At 39.4% G+C, this 25824-nt stretch overlaps 1 protein-coding gene across 3 annotated transcripts in view; it reads right to left on the bottom strand.

Annotated features, from left to right (window-relative positions):
* The window catches only part of DHTKD1 (dehydrogenase E1 and transketolase domain containing 1), a 75063-nt gene that overhangs the window by 8444 nt on the left and 40795 nt on the right, over positions 1–25824 (bottom strand). The window contains exons 10-17 of one of the 3 annotated variants that reach the window (XM_017658368.3): positions 25382–25521; positions 21154–21304; positions 20034–20140; positions 15371–15535; positions 6477–6559; positions 5957–6126; positions 4269–4354; positions 924–3442 (exon numbers count right to left, since the gene is read on the bottom strand). In XM_017658368.3, the coding sequence (XP_017513857.3) occupies positions 3341–3442; positions 4269–4354; positions 5957–6126; positions 6477–6559; positions 15371–15535; positions 20034–20140; positions 21154–21304; positions 25382–25521 (1004 nt within the window). In that variant the 3' untranslated portion in view covers positions 924–3340. Of the gene's footprint in view, positions 1–923; positions 3443–4268; positions 4355–5956; positions 6127–6476; positions 6560–13919; positions 14446–15370; positions 15536–20033; positions 20141–21153; positions 21305–25381; positions 25522–25824 lie in introns of those variants that run through there. The other 2 variants (XM_017658370.3, XM_017658371.3) reach the window with 2 other exon arrangements.

The following is a 25824-nucleotide window of genomic DNA, read 5'->3' as shown; positions in this document are numbered from 1 at the left end:
CTAAGTGCCAAGGCATGTTCTTGGAAATGAGCCAGCATCACTTTCAGTAAATTATATTTATAGATGCAGCCACAAAGGCTGGCTCAATTGCAAAAGGGAAAGGAAATAAGTTCTAGGTGTGGGTTTGGCAAAGTTCTGGAAGAGCATGTGGGACACAAAATATTGCCCTGGCCACTTTTGGAGACCACAATCTGCCAGAGTCATAATCTCACAACCCATGACTTCATTTTTACCTCATTCTACTTTTGTATTAGTCATTTTCATACTTGTGTAATCTCCCCTAGCACAATAAACTTCTAGATGACAGGGAGAATCTTATCTAATTTTTGAATCATCTGTAGTATCTTGAAAATGGTTGAGTTAAATACAGCTTTGGCCCTAGATTGTGAGCTAATTTCATGAATATAACATCCTTTTAATAAAGATGCACTAAACTGAAAATCTAATTGGAAGAAGAAATGCCTTCTCTTTACTGTTTATTTCTGGGAGAGCTCCAGGTTTTAAGTTAGAGCCTCAAATGAGCTTTGACATTCTAGCCAATTTCTAAAATTACTCTTTCAGCATTTTTCAGTCTTTCTGCTACTATGTGCTACTCAGTACTTTAAGCCACCTCATCTACATCTATCAGGAATATCATTCTCCCTTGACATCTGACATTGTTTTAGCATATTCAACAAGAACATCTATCTACATGTAAATGCTTTTCCTTCTCAAATGACTGCAAGTCCATTGAGGACAGAGAGCAAACCATTCTATCTTTTCCTCCTACGTATTTCTAGTGTCCAGAACAATATATGTAATAGGTGTCCAATAAATTATTGACTAAATAAATATATTCTACTCTAATAGCGTCATTTCTTATTTGTATTTCTTATTTATAGCTGGTTCTCTATATGAATCAGAGAAGACACAGGGAAGCAACATTAAATTAAACATACTTTTATTACAAGTTTTCTAAAATGAACTAGTTTTGCATTTGGCAGTAGGGACATAACAGTCTGCTTTAGATTGTGCTTTATCATATTTAAATACAAACTTAACAATGAATTACTACGTCCATACAGTAATTTAGGAGTTATTTGTCTTATAGTGTATTATAAATATTGAAGATTTAAATATTTTGTCTAAAATACCCCAAAATGGTTTTAGTCTAAACCTTATACAAAGCTGATGAAAACCAAATATCCGTAGATCCAAGAGAGATTAGGTTAAGCTTTTAGAACCTTGACACCTCAAAAATCTTGATCCTTAATCTACGACTTCCTTCCTGTGTAACCCCTAACTTCTTTAAACTGAATTTTCCTCAGTTTTGTGAAAGGGACACTGTTTCTATTGTCAGTCAAAGAATTCTTAAATATTAAAACTTAAAGGTGATATAGTCTGGCTAAAAAAGGCTATGCTCTTTATAGTAGGTATATAGAAAAACACAGGAAAACTGAGCAAAATGGTCCTTTGAGGAAGATTGTGTTTTTCTACTAAGAATGTGTCATTTTAGACAAAATAGAATTTTTTGCATGGTTTGTAATATTTCTATTCACTGAGTACCCAATTTGAACTCTACTCTGTATTGAATGTAAAATTAGCATAGATAGGTATAAACAGGATACAAATAGCACATTACCAAATTTCTAAAGTTTGCTTCAATAAAGCAAAGTATTTTTATTTTATTGTGATATTTTATCCCATACTTTATTATGGGAGTACTTGATATGGAAAGGAGCATTTAAATGCTCCTTTCCTGCAAGGTAATTCAAAATGCTGACCCATGTTTCAGGAGTGATAGAGAGTAAAAAGGTTAAGATACAGAAGACACATTTCATGGCTCAAGTTGGAGAAGCTGTAACAAGAAAGCAGAACCTGACTTGTAAGGTGTAGAGTTAGAAATTTAGAGAGATCTAAACTTAACTGAAATATCTAGTTTTCCCACATCATTTTGTGCTTAGACTTATGAAAATTTTTAATTCAAGAAACCAAAAATCTGAAAAAAAGACACTGATTTTTTTTCCTAGTTCAATACACAACATTAATAACCAGTCTCATGAAATGTTACTGATTTATGCAAGTGGCACCTTTAAATTACATGATTTATGAGGTTTGACACAGGAAGGAGGTGTTAAGGTGTTATAGGGTGTGAATATTATAGAAATGTTAAATCAATACACTAACACATGCAAGGAAGATGTGACTCATGCATCTACTGCTGTGGCCACAACAGCCTATACATTGATTCTGAAAGACATCACCAGTTGCCAGTACAAGTGGAAAGGGCTTTCCAGGGCCCCAGTGCTTCCCCTTTCATTTCTGAGAAAAGCCGTGTCATGGCACACAAATGGTAGATAGCAGAGCCCCTGTAGCACCAAGCCATGTAAAGCCACCCAGTTTGCTGCTGTTCAGTTATGCTTCCAGTACTAAGTTTAATTTCAGAAAAGGAGAGTGGGCTGGTGATCTCTGTAACTCCCCAGGGCCTGCCACTGGGAAGTTCCCTCTGTCAAAGTTAAAGTGCTCCTTTAACACCACAAATAGACATCATACTTCAGTGGGGACTTTTAGAAGTAAGACCAATTAACCATGGGCTGAAATCTCCCAAATTTCTTCAGATACCCAAAGTCAAGTAAAAACATTACTATATCACTGCAAGAGCAATTAAGGGAAAAAAAGATACTGTGGCAAAGTAGACCACAAATCAATTTCATTTTAACTAAAATTTCTTAATACCATGCTAAAAGATCATACACCAAGAGATTTGCATTTCATAGGACCTAATATTTAAGGATAATGACTAAAATATCTTGAAAAACACAAATAAGGAATAATATAGTTTTGCTATGGTGTTTAGTTAAACATTTTTCACAGTGGCTGGAAAGCAGCACCAGAGATTATAAAAGGCAAATATTGGTAGTCACAGGACTTTGAATAAAGAAAAAGAAAATTAATGAAAGTAACATACATCAAACAGACTGAGCAGTAATGTTGAAGTAATCTATACATAGCTGTAAATTCAAGCTAAAGAACTTTTCTTAGGCATAAACAGTTAAAGAGAAAGAGTGGAGACTAAAAAAAAATCTGGATAATGACCTAGCTCTACAACTCAGATCTAAACAAAAATATAACACTATTTTACTTTCAAAAGTAAAAGGGACTTGTCGATTCCTGTATTGATAAATGATTCCCTTGGCTATTCCATGTATTCCATATTCAACTGCCTTCATCAATCCCAACATTTAGAGGATTACAGGCTTCTCAGGTTATATAATGCAGGAAGGAGAAAGGAGAGAAAGGCAGGTGCTCCTTTCTATGACAGTTTTCTTAAAAGGGAATAGTATTTCTTCAAGGAGTATCATCAAGCAAAGGTGCTGGTGAGGACATCCTCATGCTGCTGCAGGTGAACGGTGCCGATTCCTACAGCAGGTACTGGCAAAGGGGGTCGGCTCACAAGCCGGAGCTGTCATTGGAGTGAAAAGAAAGAAAATGACAGTGACATTATCAGGGCTCTGCCTAGTTCTCCCAAGGAGAACCTGTATTTCTTAGTTTGTTTAATCATAAATCACCCTTTGGGGGAAAAAATGAGTTATATAGACTAAATTAGAGGGAGATATATGTCTCAACTAAAAACTGTATTCCAGACATGATAAGGTGAGACAAATTCTTGAATTTGTTCTATTCTTCTCTAACTATTAGTTGGTTTTGGCTGTAGAGTTTCCTGAATGAGAACTATCTGCATGTAAAAATGATTTAGGCCTAGCAAAAACCAGTATCAAATGAGAAAACAAGGTCCTAATCTAGGCAGAATAGATAAACAGAAGTACATTTGCTCTTCTCATTCTTTTCCCTTCCTACAGTATAATCACAAAGAATTTGGCCCTTGATGGATAAAAGCTGTGTGGACAGGCCTAGAACAAGGGTTACTGTGTGTGTGTCTACTTCCATATTGTAAAACAAACCTGTTCATCACCCTGCTCCCCCAGGGCTTGGCTATTGACCTTTAAGACAAGAATCCTGGGCAGAATAGTGGGAAAGGTAGCTGACAGGTAAGGACTATTACTGTTTTTTAAGTATAATTACTGTTTTTTCCTGATGATACTAGTATATATACATATATAGCTTGATGGAAAACACTTCATTCTGAAAGATGGCCTAAAACTAGATTTTATATTTTAGTCTGTCTTTAAAAGAATGGAACTGACAAATAGTAGATCAACCTATTCATTGGCACTCCAGGAGAAACAACACTCATACACAAAACACTACAAGACAGAATAGGCAATTACCTTGCAGGCCAGTTGCTTTTCAAACCTTGGAGAAACAAAACACCATGGACCCATGTTCTGAGGCTCCTCCTGACTCCAAATAAAATCTATAAAAGAAGAAAGTTCATTTCAGCACCCCAAGTAAACATACACAACACACACACATGAATGCATACCGTGTATATATATATATATATATATATATATATATACACACACACAGATTACATATACATATACACATACATGTATGTATGTATTTACTAAAGTAAATATATGCCTTTCCTATGTGGCATGGTGGTGGTTTTTGTTTGTTTGTTTGACAATTGCATAGTCACATATCCACCACCACAGCCCTGATACAGAACAATTCTATCAACTCCCCAAAATTCCCTCATCCTGACCCTTTGAAGTCAACACCCTTCCCCAAGCCCAACCTCTGGCAACCACTGATCTTTTCTCTCTTCCTATAGTTTTGTCTTTTCCAGAATGTAAGACAGCTGGAATCATACAGTGATTGCCTTTTGGGTTTGGCTTCCTTGAACTAGCAAAATCCATGTGTGGTTTTGCCTGTAGCAACAGTTCACTCTCATTTACTGTTGAGTTGTACAATGAGGTAAGGCTGTTTATTCATTTACCTGTTGAAGGACATTTTGGTTGTTTCCAGTTTGGAACAATTCTGAATGAAGCTGCCATAAACATTCATGTACATATTTTTCTGTGAACATGTTTTTACTTAACTTGGTAAATTCCTCAGAGTGGGACTGTTGGGTCACACAGTAACTCCACAGGTAATCTTGTAAGAAACTGACAAGCTGTTTTCCAGAATGCCTATACCCATTCTCACCTGCAGTGAAGGGGGGTTCTGCTTCCTCATCAGCACTTGATATTGCCAATCTGGTGTTTTAATTTCAGCCATTCCAATAGGTGTGTAGCCTTATCACTTCTTGGCTTAATTTGCATTTCCCTTATCACTTCTCATGTTGAGCATCTTCTCATATGTTTAATTGCCATCATGTTCTTTGCTAAGTGGCTGCTCATGACTTTTGCACACTTTTAAAATCTGGATTATTTTCTTACTTTTGAGTTTTCAGAGTTCTTTAAACATTCTGGCTAGTCCTTGGTCAAATACCTATTTGCAAAAATCCTCTCCTAGTCCGTGGTTTGTCTTCTTATTTTCTTTGCAGTGCACTTCATGAAGCACAAGTTTTTTATTTTGATAAGGTCCAATTATGCTATCAGGAAACATGCTTTTGGTTTTCTAAGAACGTTTTGCCTAACCCAGGGTCACAAAGGGTTTCTCCCGTTTTCTTCCAGAAGCTTCATAGCTTTACATTTACATTTAGGTCTATAACTAATTTTTAGTTAATTTCTGTATAAGGCATAGGTACACATCTAATTATTCCAGCCCCCTTTGTTGAAAAAGCTTGTCTTTGACAGTTTTACTGGATTTATCATAAATGAAGTACAGCCTTGACTACCTCCAAACTCCCAAGAAATGAGACATCTTAATGAGAGAAGGAGAGACTGAAAGGGACATCAAAAAAGGCATGGAGATGCTTGGCTCTAGCGGTACTGTTTCCTTCTCCAGACTCCACAAGATTCAGCTCCCAAGTAACAGTCACTACCCTATACCCTCTTCATCTGAGATCATGTGAATAGGTTTCAGTATCCGAAAACCAGAGAACCCAAACCGAACAACCCCTTACCTTTAATGTGTTTGTACTTGCTCATCTCTTGTTGTAAGGAATCCAGTGGAAAAGGGCAGAGTTCCTCTATTCGGATGATGGCAAAGTCCTGCTTCTTAGCCTCCAAAGATTCTCTTTGCTTCAGCAGGGCATAGAAATGTTTGCCAGAGCAGAACACTAAACTCTTAACACTGTTGGGAGAGAAGGGACCATGGGGTAGGGGAGAAATATCTTAAAGTAAGAACTGTGTCAGAAGAGAAGGGAGGAGGCCATGTAGATTTAAATGCTTCACCACTGCAGTGGTGGGGGGTCTCTGTACTTGGGTTCAGTCATATGCTACATCCTGCCAAGACTTCTTTAGCAGCATATGCCCCAAAGTTCACCCTTCCATGCTTTCTTGAACTCCTACCCCACTGACTTAAAGGACTTAGATAAGTATAAAATAGCTTTAGGTCACTCTGGGTTCTTTAACATGAACCAGTTTTCCCACTAATTAAAATTCTACTACAGAGTATGAAAATAGAGATACACATCAAATTACTGTTTTGGGTCCACAGCTGAATCACCAATGACTGTTTTGAATGTTGTTCCTGGTGCCATTTCTTGAAGAGTTGACACAGCTGCCTAAAGAGTGGGATGAAAAGTCACAAATCTATCAATCAATGGAAAGGAGCTGAAGATACTTTTACTTATAAAGGATTTTACCAAAAATATCATCAAAATTCTTGCCTAGGACTGTAAGGAAACATATGTACTAATAAATACAATATTTTCCCCCAAAATTTCAGTTCTGTATACTTCAGAATAACGTTACTTTTCTGAGCTTATATAAGTTTGCCTTTTGTCTGGTGCCATGACAAAATTTTAGAATCAGAACTTCAGTTTGATCACACAACTTTATTGTGCTTTAATTTTTTGGAATCAGAAATGTTTTATAGAATTTATATTGTGAACCAAAATAGCTGAGCTAGTAGGGCAATGATTTCAGTCTTTAGAATTCTGACTGTAATTTATAAGTGAAATCTAATCAGTCAAAATAAGTAGGAACAATGCATGGATATTTCTGTTGTGAAAATAAAGTTTATTAATGAGCTCAATTTAAATGATGGTGGCAAAGAACTTAGAAAACTGATGAAGCCAAGTTGGGGATTGATTTCTTATGCTATCATCTAGTTAGTGTTCCTATGGTCCAGTTCCAAATGGGAATATGGCATGTTGACTAGACTACTGAGGGGCAGCCACCTTGATGTTGGGATATTGTGATACAACCTGAAAAATTAATATTAACTATTCAGCTATTCTTTTTTTTTTGCTATCATTTATCTACAATTACATGAGAAACATTATGTTTACTAGACTCCCCCCATCACCAACTCCCCCCCAACAAGCTCCATTATAGTCACTGTCCATCAGCGTAGTAAGATGCTATAGAGTCACTACTTGTCTTCTCTGTGTTGCACAGCCCTCCCCATGCCTCCCCCCTCATTATACATGCTAATCATAATGCCCCCTTTCATTCCCCGCCCCCCCACCTTCTCCCTCCCTTCCCACCCATCCTCCCCAGTCCCTTTCCCTTTGGTAACTATTAGTCCATTCTTGGGTTCTGTGATTCTGTTGCTGTTTTGTTCCTTCAGTTACTCCTTTGTTCTTATACTCCACATATGAGTGAAAACATTTGGTACTTGTCTTTCTCCACCTGGCTTATTTCACTGAGCATAATACCCTCTAGCTCCATCCATGTTGTTGCAAATGGTAGGATTTGTTTTCTTCTTATGGCTGAATAATACTCCATTGTGTATATGTACCAATCTTCTTTATCCATTCATCTACTGATGGACACTTAGGTTGCTTCCATTTGTTGGCTATTGTAAATAGTGCTGCGATAAACATAGGGGTGCATCTGTCTTTTTCAAACTGGAGTGCTGCATTATTGGGGTAAATTCCTTGAAGGGGAATTCCTGGGTCAAATCGTATTTCTATTTTGAGCTTTTTGAGGAACCTCCATACTGCTTTCCACAATGGTTGAACTAGTTTACATTCCCACCAGCAGTGTAGGAGGGTTCCCCTTTCTCCACAACCTCGCCAACATTTGTTGTTGTTTGTCTTTTGGATGGTGGCCATCCTTACTGGTGTGAGGTGATATCTCATTGTGGTTTTAATTAGCACTTCTCTGATGACAAGTGATGTGGAGCATCTTTTCATGTGTCTGTTGGCCATCTGAATTTCTTCTTTAGAGAACTGTCTATTCAGCTCCTCTGCCCATTTTTTAATTGGGTTATTTTCTTTTTGTTTGTTGAGGTGTGTGAGCTCTTTATATATTTTGGATGTCAACCCTTTATTGGATCTGTCATTTACGAATATATTCTCCCATACTGTAGGGTGCCTTTTTGTTCTATTGATGGCATCCTTGGTGGTACAGAAGCTTTTCAGCTTGATATAGTTCCACTTGTTCATTTTTGCTTTTGCTTCCCTTGCCCAGGGAGATATGTTCATGAAGAAGTTGCTCATGTTTATGTCCAAGATATTTTTGCCTATGTTTTTTCTAAGAGTTTTATGGTTTCATGGTTTCATGACTTACATTCAGGTCTTTGATCCATTTCAAATTTTTGTGTATGGGCTACACAGTTTCATTCTCTTGCATGTAGCTGTCCAGTTTTGCCAACACCAACTGTTGTAGAGGCTGTCATTTCCCCACTGTATGTCCATGGCTCCTTTATCAAATATTAATTGACCATATATGTTTGGGTTAATGTCTGGAGTCTCTATTCTGTTTGACTGGTCTGTGGCTCTGTTCTTGTGCCAGTACCAAATTGTCTTGATTACTGTGGCTTTGTAGTAGAGCTTGGTAAGCAAGATGCCCCCTGCTTTATTTTCCTTCTCAGGTTGCTTTTGGCTATTCGGGGTCTTTGGTGGTTCCATATAAATTTTTAAACTACTTGTTCCAGTTCATTGAAGTATGTTTTTGGTATTTTGATAGGCATTGCATTGAATCTGTACATTGGTTTAGGCAGGATGGCCATTATGACGATGTTAATTCTTCCTAGCCAAGACCATGGAATGAGTTTCCATTTGTTAGTGTCCTCTTTAATTTCTCTTAAGAGTGTCTGGTAGTTTTCAGTCTATAGGTCTTTCACTTCCTTGGTTAGGATTATCCCTATGTATTTTATTCTTTTTGATGCTATTGTGAATGGAATTGTTTTCCTGATTTCTCTTTCTGTTAGTTCATCGTTAGTGTATAGGAAAGCCACAGATTTCTGTGTATTAATTTTGTATCCTGCAACTTTGCTAAATTCAGATATTAGTTCTAGTAGTTTTGGAATGGAGTCTTTAGGGTTTTTTATGTACAATATGATGTTATCTGCAAATAGTGTCAGTTTGACTTCTTCTTTACCAATCTGAATGCCTTGTATTTCTTTGTTTTGTCTGATTGCCGTGGCTAGGACCTCTAGTACTATATTGAATAACAGTGGGGAGAGTGGGCATCCCTGTCTTTTTCCCGATCTCAGAGGAAAAGCTTTCAGCTTCTCGCTGTTAAGTATGATGTTGGCTGTGGGTTTGTCGTATATGGCCTTTACTGTGTTGAGGTACCTGCCCTCCATACCCATTTTGTTGAGAGTTTTTATCATGAATGGATGTTGAATTTTGTCAAATGCTTTTTCAGCATCTATGGAGATGATCATGTGGTTTTTGTCCTTCTTTTTGTTGATGCGGTGGATGGTGTTGATGGATTTTCGAATGTTGTACCATCCTTGCATCCCTGAGATGAATCTCACTTGGTCGTGGTGTATGATCCTCTTGATGTATTTTTGAATTCGGTTTGCTAATATTTTATTGAGTATTTTTGCATCTACATTTATCAGGGGTATTGGTCTGTAATTTTCTTTTTTCGTGGGGTCTTTGCCTGGTTTTGGTATTAGTGTGATGTTGGCTTCATAGAATGAGTTTGGGAGTATTCCCTCCTCTTCTATTTTTTGGAAAACTTTAAGGAGAATGGGTATTATGTCTTCTCTGTATGTCTGATAAAATTCCGAGGTAAATCCGTCTGGCCCGGGGGTTTTGTTCTTGGGTAGTTTTTGATTACCACTTTAATTTCTTTGTTCATAATTGGGTTGTTTAACTTCTGTGTTTCTTCATTGGTCAGTCTTGGAAGGTTGTATTTTTCTAGGAAGTTGTCCATCTCTCCTAGGTTTTCCAGCTTATTAGCATATAGGTTTTCATAATAGTCTTTCATAATTCTTTGTATTTCTGTGGAGTCTGTCGTGATTTTTCCATTCTCATTTCTGATTCTATTGATGTGTGTTGATTCTCTTTTTCTCTTAATAAGTTTAGCTAGAGGCTTATCTATTTTGTTTATTTTCTCAAAGAACCAGCTCTTAGTTTCATTGATTTTTTCTATTGTTTTATTCTTCTCAATTTTGTTTATTTCTTCTCTGATCTTTATTATGTCCCTCCTTCTGCTGAACTTGGGCCTTATTTGTTCTTCTTTTTCCAGTTTCAGTAATTATGATTTTAGACTATTCATTTGGGATTGTTCTTCCTTCTTTAAAAAGTCCTGGATTCCTATATACATTCCTCTTAGAACTGCCTTTACTGCATCCCACAGAAGTTGGGGCTTTGTGTTGTTGTTGTAATTTGTGTCCATGTAGTGCTTGATCTCTATTTGAATTTGGACATTGATCCATTATTTAGAAGCATGTTGTTAAACCTCCATGTGTTTGTGAGCCTTTTTGTTTTCTTTGTACAATTTATTTCTAGTTTTATACCTTTGTAGTCTGAGAAGTTGGTTGGTAGAATTTCAATCTTTTCAAGTTTACTGAGGCTCTTTTTGTGGCCTAGTATGTGGTCTGTTCTGAAAAATGTTCCATGTGCACTTGAGAAGAATGTGTATCCTGCTGCTTTTGGGTGTGGAGTTCTGTAGATGTCTGTTAGGTCCATCTGTCCTAGTGTGTTGTTCGGTGCCTCTGTGTCCTTACTTATTTTCTACCCAGTGGATCTGTCCTTTGGAGTGAGTGGTGTGTTGAAGTGTCTTAGACTGAATGCATTGCATTCTATTTCCTCCTTTAATTCTGTTAGTATTTGTTTCACATATGTTGGTGCTCCTGTATTGGGTGCATATATATTTATGATGGTTATATCCTCTGGTTGGACTGACCCCTTTATCATTATGTAATGTCCTCCTTTATCTCTTGTTACTTTCTTTGTTTTGAAGTCTATTTTGTCTGATACTAGTATTGCAACACCTGCTTTTTTCTCCCTATTGTTTGCATGAAATATCTTTTTCCATACCTTGACTTTAAGTCTGTGTATGTCTTTGGGTATGAGGTGAGTCTCTTCTAAACAGCATATAGATGGGTCTTGCTTTTTTTTATCCATTCTGTTACTCTGTGTCTTTTGATTGGTGCATTCAGTCCCTTTATATTTAGGGTGATTACTGAAAGATATGAACTTATTGCCATTGCAGGCCTTAGATTCATGGTTACCAAAGGTTCAAGGGTAGCTTCTTTACTATCTAGCCATCTAACTTAACTCTCTTATTAAGTTATTATAAACACAGTGTGATGATTCTTTATTTCTCTCCCTTCTTATTCTTCCTCCTCCTCCATTCTCATATGTTAGGTGTTCTATTCTGTACTCTTTTGTGTTTCCTTTGACTGCTTTGTGAGTAGTTGATTTTATTTTTTTGCCTTTAGTTAGTATTTGGTTGGTCTACTTTCTTTCGTGTGATTTTATTTTCTCTGGCGGCATCTATTTAGCCTTAGGCGTGCTTCCATCTAGAGCAGTCCCTTTAAAATATCTTATAGAGGTGGTTTGTGGGAGGCAAATCCCTCAACTTTTGTCTGTCTGGGAATTGTTTAATCCCTCCTTCACATTTAAATGATAAACATGCTGGATACAGTATTCTTGGTTCAAGGCCCTTCTGTTTCATTGCATGAAATATATCATGCCATTCTCTTCTGACCTGTAAGGTTTCTGTTGAGAAGTCTGATGATAGCCTGATGGGTTTTCCTTTGTTGGTGACCTTTTTTGGTCTCTCTGGCTGCCTTTAAAACTCTGTCCTTGTCCTTGATCTTTGCCATTTTAATTATCATATGTCTTGGTGTTGTCCTCCTTGGGTCCCTTGTGTTGGGAGATCTGTGGGCCTCCATGATATGAAAGACTATTTCCTCCCCCAGTTTGGGGAAGTTTTCAGCAATTATTTATTCAAAGGCACCTTCTATCCCTTTTTCTCTCTCTTCTTCTTCTGGTACTCCTATAATGCAAATAATGTTCAGTTTGGATTAGTCACACAGTTCTCTTAATATTCTTTCAATCCTGGAGATCCTTTTATCTCTCTCTGTCTCAGCTTCTCTGTGTTCCTGTTCTCTGATTTCTATTCCATTAACAGCCTCTTGCACCTCATCCTGTCTGCTCTTACGTCCTTCCAGAATTGTTTTATTTCTGTATTCTCCCTCCTAACTTGCTCCTTTACCTCTTGCATATTTCTCTGCCAATCCATCAGTGTGGTTATGACCTTTATTTTGAATTCTTTTTCAGGAAGATTGGTTAAATCTATCTCCCTAGGCCCTCTCTTGAGGGGTTGTCTGGTAACTCTGGACTGAGCCAAATTCTTCTGCCTTTTCATGGCGATAGAGGTAGCTGTAGGCAGGTAGCTCATGTGTCAGCTGGGAGAACAAAGTCCTTTCCTGTTTGCTGGTCACCCTGCCCTTCTCTGCTGCCTGTGTCAGTTACCCGCCCTCCTGGAACAGCCTCCGGGTTAATACCCTAAGCTGCTGTGGGTGGGGTCACTGTCAGAGTAGCCCAGAGCCCTGCAGGGAGTGGCAGGTGCACTGGGTGAGCTCTCCTGTGAGAGCGGCACCCATTCGTACCCTGTCCCAGTTTCTTCTGCCTGCGCCAGGCAGCTACGCGCTGGCAGTGGCCTTTGGGTCTGGCCCAGGCGGCTGCACGCTGGGAGGAGATTCTGGGCAGCTGCTGTGGATGTGGCTGCTCCTGGGCCGCTCTACCACTCCCGCTGGCTCACGTGCCTGCTCCACAGCCACCGCTCTCAGGCTACAGGGCCGCTGTGTCAGGGGACATGCTGGAAAGCAAGCGACTGGCAGACTGCTTATCGCTGTGAGGGGCTTCAGAGCTGCATTGCCGCCCAGAGGGTTAGGGTGCCTGGAGTTCCCCAGGATTCCCAGCAGCTGGGCTCAGTGTGCCGGGACAATTCCATCCAGCTGTGAGGTCCCTGTCCCTTTAAGACTTTCAAAAAGCACTCACTTTTATTTTGTCCCAGGGTAGCCGATTGTGGGGACCCACTCATAGATTTTGCTTTTCCGTTTCTCTAATGTCCAACACACTGTGCACTGTGTGTCTGCACTCCCAGTGTAGGTTACTAGAGCTGGTTGTTTAGCAATCCTGGGCTTTCACTCCCTCCCCGCTCCAACTCCTTTCCTCCCACTGGGGAGCTGGGGTGGGGGGCGCTCGATTCCCGCCGGGCCGTGGCTTGTATCTTACCCCCTTCGTGAGGTGCTGGATTCTCGCAGATGTAGATGTAGCCTGGCTGTTGTACTGTATCCACTGGTCTCTCTTTTAGGAATAGTTGTACTTGTATTTTCAAAAATATATATGGTTTTGGGAGGAGATTTTCGCTGCCCTACTCATGCCGCCATCTTGGCTCCTCCACCTATTCAGCTATTCTTATAAGCAACATATGAAAGAGGCATCTTTCTGCATTCTAAACCAGAGCCCTTTGTCAGCCCCCACTTCCCATAGTGGGAATCAAAAGGGCCTAGAGTTCAGAGTTGGGAGAGAAGTTGGGATGGGCTTTAGGTACTATCTGACAGACAAACCCCTATAGCCCTGAGACATGTTTGCCACATGTCAATTCATCTCCAAATGCACCTTTGAAAGAAAGGGTGGACTTATATTCTGCTAGATTGCTTATACCAATAATCCAGTTTGTAGGAAGAAATCAAAATTCAATAATGCTCATACTCACTTTTAAATAAAGATACTTACTTACCTGTTTAATTAAGAGATTTGATTGCTTAATAAGAACAGTTTTTCATGTGAATTAACAGGATAGCTGTTCATATTTTTTGTCTCCCAAGGAAAGCCTTACTTATTGGATCAGTCATTTATTAGACTTGGGGAGAGGCATGGAATATTAACTGCAGCCAGAATATGAATTCTTCGTCTCAGTTTCAAACAGCAAAAGAAATTCTCAACAAAATTTCAAATAGTTTGTTCAGTATTTACTAATATACATACACTATATTTAATAACATTCTACTCCTTCATTGTTATGATTGAGGTACATTAAAAGTTGGGTTAAGATCCCAGATTCTTGATAATGACAGTATCTTTCATTTTGACTTGGCCCCTTCAATACTGCTGTTTCCAAATATTGTGTCAAAAGAGCTCCCTTGGAAAGACTGTTCGAGGAAGTGCATTAATTTGTCATGCATGTCCTGTGATGCTTCCAGGCTCACGAAGCCATCTCAGAATGTACAAGGTTGTCCCCAGGAGTGCTGGGTAAGAAAGAACAAAGTCAAACACTTGAACTGCTGCCAAAGGTGAAAGAAAGTGTTTCCTCAGTACTGACTCCAGGGTGAGGCCCTAGGTGAGGCGCATACAGTGCAAAACTAAAGGAGGCCTCCACTCTGGGATCACTGGTGAAGGCAAATCCCCCACAGCGTTCCTCAGCATCCCTCAATTCAAGTGTACACCCCCAAACCTTTGTGAGAAGCATAGCCTTGAAGATACGAATCCGAAGTGACTGTGAACACTCAGCAGTAGCGTCCCAAAAAAGGCAAATGTTTTTTTAATGTTAATTCTAAGACTCTCATATAAAACTGAAAAAAATGATAGCAGATGGGCTAAATACACACTTAAGAGTATTTATTATCTTGAACACTTGATAACTCACATAGTTTAGGATTTTAAAAATTTACCATGTGCTTAATACTTGGTTCAGGTAAACCAAAGGAAAATGTACCCTTTTAAAACACTGTAGCAATAAGCTGTAATATTATATTGCTTGAAATAGGAATCTAACTGTGATCAAGCATTTGACAGAAAAAAACTAAATTAAAGTCAATGAATAACATCACTCATTTTCATCAAAATACTTTAAATTCCCACCTTGCTACTATCAACATGTGTGCTTAGACTGTTTGGACTTAAAAGCTTTTTCTACAAAATTGTTTATGCTCAGACTGGGATACCAGTGTGATCGTATCTGCTGCCCTTCTGCCCTTCATTACAATGAAACTGAGAGCTACCTATGTTGCTAGTTACTCATAAAAGATTAAAAAAGAGAAAGCAGCAAGGCTGAGTAAAACTAAAAAGATGTTTCTGTAATTTAGAAATACAATCAGATGCGGAAAATAGAGGAAAATACAGCACAAAAATAACAACAGTAGAAAGGCTCACTAGCCAGCTTTTTCTACTTACAGGGAACCTAAGTAACAACTTCGGAGAAGCAACAATGAGGGGTTTTCTGAAGTTCCGGACCATCTGTCTCCTGAGCAAGTGGAAATACTGTGCAGGAGTAGTTGGGTGTACCACGAACATGTTCACTGTGTCTCCATCTACGCCCTCTTCTGCACTGTCACACATCTGGGAGAGAAAGGAGCAGACGGTCAGATCACCCTATTCAGTCATCATGGCATACGCTATCCTAAGGGAAACATCTCAGTGAGGAGGAGAAAAGATATTTCCCTCTGTTACAGAAGATACCAGAAGGTAAATTTATGACCTGTGAAGAATTAACCAGAAGAGAGTTCTGATGACTCTCCCCATCTGCCCAAGTCTGTATTTTCACACCATTGTTCCTAAGCATACTGACTGCAAGAAGCATCTGGAAGGGACCTTTTAAAATTTACAATCCTTATTACTATGGGCTTGAGATGGCAGGAGGAAGCATATCAGAATCTCACTCTCCTAATAAAATAAACACAATTATAGCTGGGTTTCATTTGTTTCAGAGACAAACTCAAAACCAGCTAACAAGGTTGAAAGTTGAGATCAAATAATTAAATCTCAGAAGATCCTGGTGGAACAGAAAGCTGTGGCATGGTTCCTCAGCCCATTCCAGAAGCAGTGGAGAGAAAACGAGTTGACAAATCCTGAGAATTCTTAGGTTCCCTACAGTTAGAGAGAGCATATAAGGAGACAAAACCTCTGGCTAAAAATAAATGTAAAATCTAAAGTCTGAAGCCTCTCCAGAGCTTAGTGGAGGAGGACAGGGCTGCCAGGCTTGCCTCTTCCAGGGCACTGTGCAGCCAGGAGACACAAGCCCTTGGAAGAGATACACATCCCTGACAGGGGAGCTGACCTTCATATGGGCTAGTTATTGACTCTCAGAAGTGATGGCAGAATTTAGCAAGAAAAACCCTCAGTGCAACTGAGCTCTCTCTTCCCCCTCCACAAACTGGAGACTATACTCAACTGTCATTCCAAGAAGGTGAGTTGCTTCCACACCATATCGGAGAAACTATAAGGTCTTTGAAGAGTTGCGTTAAGTAACCAAAGATAAGATGAAATGAAATGACATGGCAGAAATGTAAATATCATACAGCCAAAATAACTTTTTAGAAGAAAAAGAAAAAGGAAAGGAGCATAGGAGGTAAAAGGCAGACAGTTTTAACAAAAGACATAAGTGTTGCTGAGAATGTGAAGAGGTTGGAACCTTTGTGTACTGTTGGTGGGAATATAACTGGAGCAGCCACTATGGAAAACAGAATGGAGGATCCTCAAAAAGTTAAAAATAGAATTACTATGTTATCCAGCAATCCCACTTCTGGGTATATACCCAAAAGGCATGAAATCAGGACCTCAAAGAGCGATTAGCACTCCCATGTTCACTGTAGCCTTAGTCACAATAGTCAAGATGTGGAAACAACCTAAATGTCCATCAGTGGATAAAGGGATAAGGGAAATGTATGTGTGTGTTACACATATATGTACACACACATACACACACAATCTGATATACATTCAGCCTTAAAAAATGGAAGAAACCCTGTCATATGCAACAACATGGATGAATTTTGAGGACATCATGCTAAGTGGAATAAATCAGTCACAGAAGAACAAATACTGCCCAATTCCACTTACATGAGGTATATGAAATAGTCAAACCCAAAAGCAAAGAGCAGAACAGTGGCTGCCAGGGTCAGGGCAGGGAAACCAGGGAGCTGCTGATCAATGGGTATAAAGTTTCAGTTGTGCAAGACGAGTACATTCTAGAGATCTGCTCTCTGCTATCATACACTTTGATTTTTACACTGACATACAATTTAAGTATCATACACTTAGAAGTCTGTGAAGAGGGGTAGACCTCATATTAAGTGTGTTCTTACTATATTAAAAAAATTTTTTTAAGGGGCAGGTAGTTTTAAAGATCACATAATAGAATGGGATAAGAAAGGAAAGTGCAATGCTAAGGAAACCAATGAGAACCAAAATCTACCTTTGCAAATCTAGTAAGTAAATAAGAAGCATGAAGAAACAGAACAGGACAAAAAAGAAACAGCATGAACAAAGAGCTTGAGATAATCATGATGAAAGCAGATAAAATAAGCAAATAGTCTTCATTTTACATATATTAATTCTTTTGCAGGGCTAAAAATAAAATTAGTGGTATAAACAAAGAACTTGAGATAATCACACTGCAAGCACATGTAATGACAGTAAAAATAATAAACACCAGCTACAAATGTCATTTATTGTGCTAAGTATTTACATATATTGACTCTTTATGCCTCATAGCAATCCATTGAGGCAGGTATGATAAAATTAACATGGACTTGGCAATTTAATGTACATGTAGATGAGCCTTTTAACACCCCAGCTTCTTGGTTCCTTTAACTCATGTCCTCCAAGCACACTGTCCACCATCCTACCTCCACAACCCACTCCCATGGAGGTATCCTTGTTATGATCAACAACAGGAACCTCCCCGTAAGTTCTCATTTATGCATTCCACTCTGACCACCACTCTAGCCCAATTCCTTTAGCACTTTGACTCCAGCAAGTCTTCAACTTCATCAAAAAGATCCTCTCACTTCTGTGTCCCTCTCTCCTCTCACCTCTATGTCCTTCTCTTTTCCCATCTCCTCTCTCCCATCCTAATTTAGCCTAAATTCCAATGAACCACTATAGTGTTTCTCCTGCATACACCTTAACTCCCTTGACCCTTTCTCATTCCAAACCACCACCCTAGTTCATCCCAACTTTCCACCCATCCCACATCTGCACCTGCTGAAGATGTAGCTAGAGGCAACATGTAACCACACTGATTGATCTCACTTTAAACTCTTGACCACAAATCTCAAGTGGCCCTTGATGCTCTTAGACAATTCATTTCCCCTAATATACCTCCTCTCCTCCTCTCCCAGAGGACAATCTCATACCTTTAAACCCAGGACCTCCTCCTCCATCTTCGCTCTCAGCTAATGACCCAAGAGTATTTCCTCAGACCCCTGCCACAACATCTACATGAGTCCTATCTTCTGCCTTCCAGGTGTTTCCACAGATGAACCTACCATACTCCTGTCTGAAGCTGATGCAATGCCTTGTACAGAGAACACTACCCCATCTTGCCCATTTTAGTGAGTCTATATCATTTTCTTCCCTACTGACAATTCTGATCTGCAGACAAACATGCTGTCATTTCTTATATCCTAGAGCAAAAGCAAAAAGAACTTCTCTTGACATAAATTTCCCCACTGGCTTGTTTCCCCAGTTCCTTGCTCTATTTGTGCAAAACTCAGAAGAGATGCTAAACCTTCCTCTTTCCATATATTCCTGAATACATTCTAATCAAACTTGGCCCCCCAACTCCATCTGAAGTGCAGTCACCAACCACCAAATGAACTCTTCCTTGCTAAATTCAATGGATAATTCTCAGTCTTCTTACTAGGCCTTACTTACTCCCTCCTTCTTGATTTGTTTTCTTCAGTTGCTGTCTAGGACCTTTCTCCAATCTCCCTGATTGTTCTTTCTCCATCTCATTTGTTCTCCTCTGCAGCCTCTTATGGTTGACCTACCCCAGGGCTCAATATTTGGACTACTTCTCTAGCTGTACTCACTGCTTCGAGGATTTCATCCAATGCTATGACTTTAAATATCATCTCTGTACTCATGACTCTCAAATTTTATCTTGCGCAAACTCACTTCCTGTATTTCTTTCCAAAACTGTAGTTTTGTATTTCACATGTATCTCTTTAATTTACCTGCAATTTATTTCTGCAATCTGACTTTTATCAAATCATTTATTTGTATCATTATCTGTCACTATAATTATCTATGTATCTATCTAATGTTCTACCTACATTTCTACTAAACTATGATCTACATATATATTTTATCTGCATTGTATGCTAAAATAATGATGTGTGTGTACTTAGGCTGGTATGTACAAAAGTCTCCATTTACTCTAAAATGCATCAAACATAATATGAATGTAGAATAGAGAGAGGGATGACAGATGAGTATAAACATGATAAAACAAAGTATAATAAAATATTAATGGTAAAATCTAAGGGTGCAACATATGAATGTTCACTGTAAATTTTTTTCAACTATTCTGTGTTTGAAAACTTCCATAACAAAATATTAGGAAGTAATATGCATAAAAAGACACTGGTAATGGAATTCTCACCAAATGATAACAATGGTTATTTCTGGGTGGTTACTGAAAATTTTTTAATGATCATGAATCATTTTATAAAAATACTTCCATTACTTAAAAAAATTTTTTAAGTAAAAGTACAGATTCCTAGGTCCCACTCCTAAGAAACTGATCTCGTGTTAATCCCTGCATGGCTATTTATAAAAAGCTCTCTGTGTGATTCTAATGGTCAGCCTGGTTTAGGAACCACTTGTCTTTGCTACTCAGGAACCACTTTAATTGCCCTAATACTGTAATCCTAATATATCAGAGTCATCATGTTTCCAAGGAATATTGACATTGCACTAAATCTATTTCATTCAAATACTAGAATGTTTCAGAGTTTAAGGCACACATAATAAAGTATGTGCAGGAGGTACTTCTATTTTACAGCACCTAGGAAAGAGAACATTTCTGGAACCCAGAAGAGCTTGGACATACCTGCAGGAAACGCTCTATGCGACAAGAGGAGTGGTCGGGGCCAGCCCCGTCGTAACCGTGGGGCAGGAGGACAACGATACCACTCTGTAGGAGCCATTTGGCCTCTCCTGGAAAAGCGCAGGTCAGGGAGGGTGTAAGAACTCTAGTGGGCAGGAACAAAAGAGTCTGATGTGATTTGGGGAGTGAAACAAATGCTAGTTTGCTGCCAGTCCTATGAAGCCATTTTTGTGGCATGTACATTCCAGCACTGTGACACCATACTTAGGAGGAAACTGAAACTCTAATGATATGTGCATGACTGGGCTTAGCAAGTGAAGACAGACTCAAAGGTTCAGGTTCTAGGACAGCAGGCACCACTCAGGCACATCTCTCTGAGAATGGAACTCCTATCTCTCCTCACAGCACCGCTTACAACACAGCCCACTATCCTCAAACTGAGAGCACAAGAACCTTTACAACAGGCTCTGCAATTGCTGAAGTCCCCTCCCCTCATGGCACCTTCCTTCCTCCCCGCTATGCACTTACCGAGAAACCCAACCATTGGAAGGATCTGACGTGCACACTCAAAATCAAAGAGTGGTCACCCCAGAAGTGGGGGGATGTCCTGGGGGGACACTCAGACTTGTACTTTACACACTTCGAATTTTTACAGTAAGCAATACTGCTTTTGTAAATGATGATTGAAAAGAATAAAGATCCATAACTTCTAACTTTCAGATGCTTGAGTGGACCCTGGACTGAGGGAAGCAACTTTTCAAGGCTGCCATTCTCACTGATCACAAATCCTGACCATGACACCATTGCCTACCTGATATTCATGGCAGTTATTCAACCTCAAGAGCAGGCCTGAAAGTCAAACCACCGGGAGCTGGCAGGTATATGCACTGCCCCCTAAGCCAGGCTTACTGCCCCAAAGATGGGAAAGTGCTTCCTGCATGGTCGCTGAGTGGCACCAGCCCTCTGGCATGATAGCTGCCATACCTCAATGGATGGAGGGCAACCCCTAACTCCCGAGGGGCTGCAGTATGAGGAATCCCATAAGCAGTGATGGCCCTTTCCATTCATTTGTCCTCAAGAGGCCAGTGCCATGCATCCATTACACACCCATATGCCAACCGACCTCCTGAGATGAATGTGTCAAAGATGATCTGGGCGCCATTGAAGAAATCACCAAACTGAGCCTCCCAGAGGGGCAGTAACTTAGGGCTTTCAATGCTCATCCCATATTCAAATCCCAGGACTGCCTCTTCTGACAGAGGGCTGTTGCTGACCTAATACAAAAGACAAGAACAGAAATACTGTCAAGCAAGGGAAGACATGACATGAGTCAGGCTAGGTAAAGCATCACATTTATACAGAACTCTCAAAAGGAAAGAGGAACACAGAGGGAAGCTTTGTTTTCACTCATCTCCACATTCCCTTGAGAAGGAGATCCACTGCTCTGAGTAAGGCACATGGGAAAAGTTGGGACAAAGATGTTGGAAGGTGGGCATTAAAGCTGTTCTTCAAGGATAAGCAAAATTAATTTTTTTGGATGAACCACCTTTGAAGCTGAGAGTAAAACTGTATGCCACAACCTTATTTTTTTTAAATATCACAAAACAAAAAGGGGAAAGTTACTCAGAAAAGACCTACCTTTGGTTAGACTCCATTATCCTGAGACCCTATTCGCACAATAAAGCAAAAACATCAGCACAGCATGTTATAATTTAAAAAAGCAGAATATAAAATAGATCTCTGAAGAGGCTGAAGAGCCATGACAATTAAATGCAACATGATTCTGTGCTGGGAGTCCTGTCTCAGTATTACTTTTTCTGACTTGGATGTCATATTGTGGTAATGATGGAAAATGTTGTTTGCAGGAAGTACACATTTAGGGCCTCACTTTGGCAACCAGATGTTTCCAACTTGATGTCTCAAATGCTTCAGAATGAAAAGCAGTTCTTCTGTATTATGCATCCAACCTTTTCATAATTTTGTATTTGTTTCAAAATTTTTCTAAAAAATATTTTTTAAAGTTATATATTTATAGAATATTATTTGGCAATAATAAGGAATGAAATACTGACACATACTACCACATGAATGGACCTTGGAAACATGATGCTGAGAGAAAGAAACCTATCACAAAAGGCCATGTATCATATGACTCTATTTATATGACATATATATGAAAAGTCCAAAAAAGGCAAATCCCTGGAGACAGAGAGTAGATTAGTGGTTGCCTGGAGCTGAGGGGAGAAGGAATAGGGTTGAGGTTTCTTTTTGGAGTGATAAAAATGCTCTGAAATTAGACAGTGGTGATGGTTGCACAACTCTGAGTACACTAAAACCCACTGAATTGTGCACGCTGAAAGGCTGAAGTCTATGAGTTATATCTCAATAAGGTTTGTATTAAAAAAACTGGAAAAAAATTACATCTGGACTATGATTACAACTATAAATGTGTGATATATATAGCTAAGCATTCAATAGCACCACAGGAAAATGAATATAGATGATTGATTAGCACGGTGGGCTTGTGAATAACTTATCTTCTCTGATTTCTATTTTGAGTTCAGTTATAATGTATATACTACATTAATTTTAAAGGGCTGCCACATTTCTCCAACTCATGAGTGTGTTGTAAATGGAGTGCAGACGGGCCGCTTTCCTTGCACCTCTGGCCCGGCCCCACCTCCTTCTCATCTCCCTTCCCTGACGTACCCACCCATATTCCAAATCCACCCCCTCCCTCTGCTTCTTCACCTGCTTCCTCACCTAACTCCTCTTCTCTGAACCTCTCCTCACTGGCTTTCTCTTCTCAGCAGATAGAAATCAAAAGCTTAAAAATAAAAGAAGAAATATTCCCCTGACAGTGTTCTCCAGCTCTTGCTTCCTTTCACACTCAAGCTTCCAGAAAGATCTAGTACACTGCTTCCACCTCTTGGCTCCTGTTTGCCCATCAGCTAGACAGCCCAGCTCCTGCTCCCACCATTCCACGGCAGTGTCTCCACAGGCCAACCCTGCACCTCCCAGCTGCTAACGCCAATGGCCAGGTCACTCCTCCTCTTACCTGACTCCCCACTCCTTACTTAGTCCATGGCACAGGGATTCCCATTCTCCTCCTGCCTTTCTAGATGCTCCTTTGGGAAATATTGTTCCTCTGCCGGTCCCTTAGAAGTTGTTTTTCCCAGGCCGTTCTCTTTCACTCTGCTCCCTCATGGAGATTCTCCCACCCCCATGGTTTCAAACACTCCTGCTGCCTGATTACTTCCAAAACTGTATATCCAGAAGATTCCTTAACTCCCAATATACATACCTAATCACCTGATAGAAACTTCTATGCCCCCCAGCCACCTCAAATTCTGATGTCCAAAACTGAATCCATCACCTTTCCTTACCACACCTGTTCCCTCCCTTTCACTATTTGGGTGAATGCATCCAACTCATCATACACCAGATGACCAAGTCAGGAGGCTAGGAGAGAACTGAGACCAGTCTTCCTTCTTCATTCCCCACATCTACCACTTAGTCCTGTCACCGTTGTTTCCTGAATGTTCTCAGAGCAGGCCCCATCTTCTACCTGCACAGCTACTGCCCTAACTCAGGTCCCATGATTTCTGGCATAGATGACTGAGAAGCCTCCTTAGAGATTGTTACATATCTCAATAAAGCTAGGAAAAAATTGTCCAAAGTTCTTATCCTACTTCAATTTAGGCTTTCAAAGTATTGTCAGCAGTGTCCTTTTTAATTTGAAAATCTGATCACTTGTTCAAAATCCCTCCATGGTTTCTCTTTCAAACAACATTGTCTCCCACAGTGTGGGTGGTCCTATCTGGACCGTCTCCTCTTTCTTGCCCCTGTATCCACTTAGCTATCATATGAAACTATCTGTAGTTCCCTGAGCATGCCAAGTCCTCTTACTTCACAGCTCTTCTTTGTATTATTGTGTCCACCTAGAATGTTCTCCCTACATTTATTAGACTCAGCAACTCATAATGTCCTTCAAGTACCAGCTCAAACTTGGCTTCCTCTCCCAAGCTTTTCCTGACTTCCCCAAGTAGATTAGCTGTTCCTTCTCCTTACATATTTATTGTACTTCTTAGAGTGGTATATACTTACCTTCCTTGATTTCTTAAATCTATTAATCCTTTTATTTATTCCAAAAAGTATTTAAGATGCCTTGTGAATATACATAATATACAACATTCTAGTGTAAATAAGTGGAGATAAAAAGATAAATAAATTGTGACACACAGAACAGAGTTGGGGAAAAAACATAACCTGGTGACTTACTTTCACTGAGGCAGCCATGGCCTCCCTTTCTAGAAGCCATTATTGACAAGGGAGCATTGGTCAGTTGCAGAATTCACAGTTAACACACAACGAAGACAAACCACTGCCTAGAGAACTACAAGTACTTTCAATATCAAGATCGAGCAAGAGTTTGTCCCAGGGTCTTCAAAGAAAGGGCATCAGTGAAATCTTTGACACATCCTCAAAACAGATGAAAGGCATTTACTTGGGGCTTTCTAAATAGCAATATTCAAAATAAATTGATACTGTGTATCAAATCACAATTCATAAAGACAGGGGGTGGGGGATCCTAAACATTTCTGTAATGTATATACATAGATCACCAATCTGACTTGATCCAGGGTGGATTTTAGACTAACTTGAAGAAACGATGAGCTGCATGTCCTTTAAGTAATCATCTTTGAATCTTGTTTTTGACAAGTGAATTAAAAAAAAAAAAACTATATGTCAGTGAACTGAAGATTATACTCTTCACACAAAAAAAGGTGACATGGTACTAACTGTACTTTAAAGGGTAATTTCTGTTAGTAAATGTCATGTGCCAGGCACCATGCCAATTGTTGGAGAGACAAAAATGAAAAGACCCAGCCCCTGCCTAACAAGCATGGCTCAGCAACTGGCACAGAGAAATACATGATAATAGATGCATTTATCAAGCCCACTAGAGCTTAGGAAATAAGGTAACCTTGAGGAAGTGGTTTTTTTTAATTAGGCAAGACATGCTGGCTTATTATCCACATTTTTGGCTTACTTTAATGATTTCAACAACATGCAGATTATAATGTCACCCTTGGACTGACAACATGAACACCTGTTTGACATTTCCATGATTAGAGATAAGTAGCGAGAATAAAAAAGCTCTAGTCTACTCACTAGTATGTTATTTCCATTTCAAGTGGATAGCCCTACATGCTCTACTCATTCAGCAACCATTTATTTAAAAAAGAACTGAACCCAAAGTCACCAGCATGTGTTTCTAGTTCCTTTCAGAATCCTATACCCATAAACATCAGCACCTGGGTTTTACAATAGATGATAAAATATCCTACCTCTAGAAACCCTTTCTGATTAGGGTCCATATGGTTCAGAGGGATGTAGGTGTCATCAGTCTTCTGGCAAACAACCATTGCATGCCTCTGACTAAATGTTCCACGGCCAACATCTTGGCCACTCAGACGGACATTAAAACCTTAAACAAGCAAGAAGGAAAAAAAAATCCAGATTCCCATGAATAACCTAAGTAATAATAAGGCTTAGTGACCTTGACCTCTTATACAGCAGCTCATCCTGAGAATTTTCTTTAGGATAGTGATTATCCTTATTACAACATACCCATTCAAAAGTCTCTATCAAGGTGAGATTGTATAAGAATGGAGAGTCATCATTTGCCCTATATTTCCAAAGGAAAACATTTTGAATACATCTATCACTGAGCATTTGTTTCCTGGGAATAATTGTTCTCCAGTCTATTCTCTGATGAAGGTTGTCAACA

The sequence above is a fragment of the Manis javanica genome, chromosome 2 (assembly GCF_040802235.1).
Source record: "Manis javanica isolate MJ-LG chromosome 2, MJ_LKY, whole genome shotgun sequence".
Taxonomy (NCBI): Eukaryota; Metazoa; Chordata; class Mammalia; order Pholidota; family Manidae; genus Manis; species Manis javanica.
The sequence above is the reverse complement of the archived record's forward strand: the minus strand, read 5'-3'. Positions and strand labels throughout refer to the sequence as shown.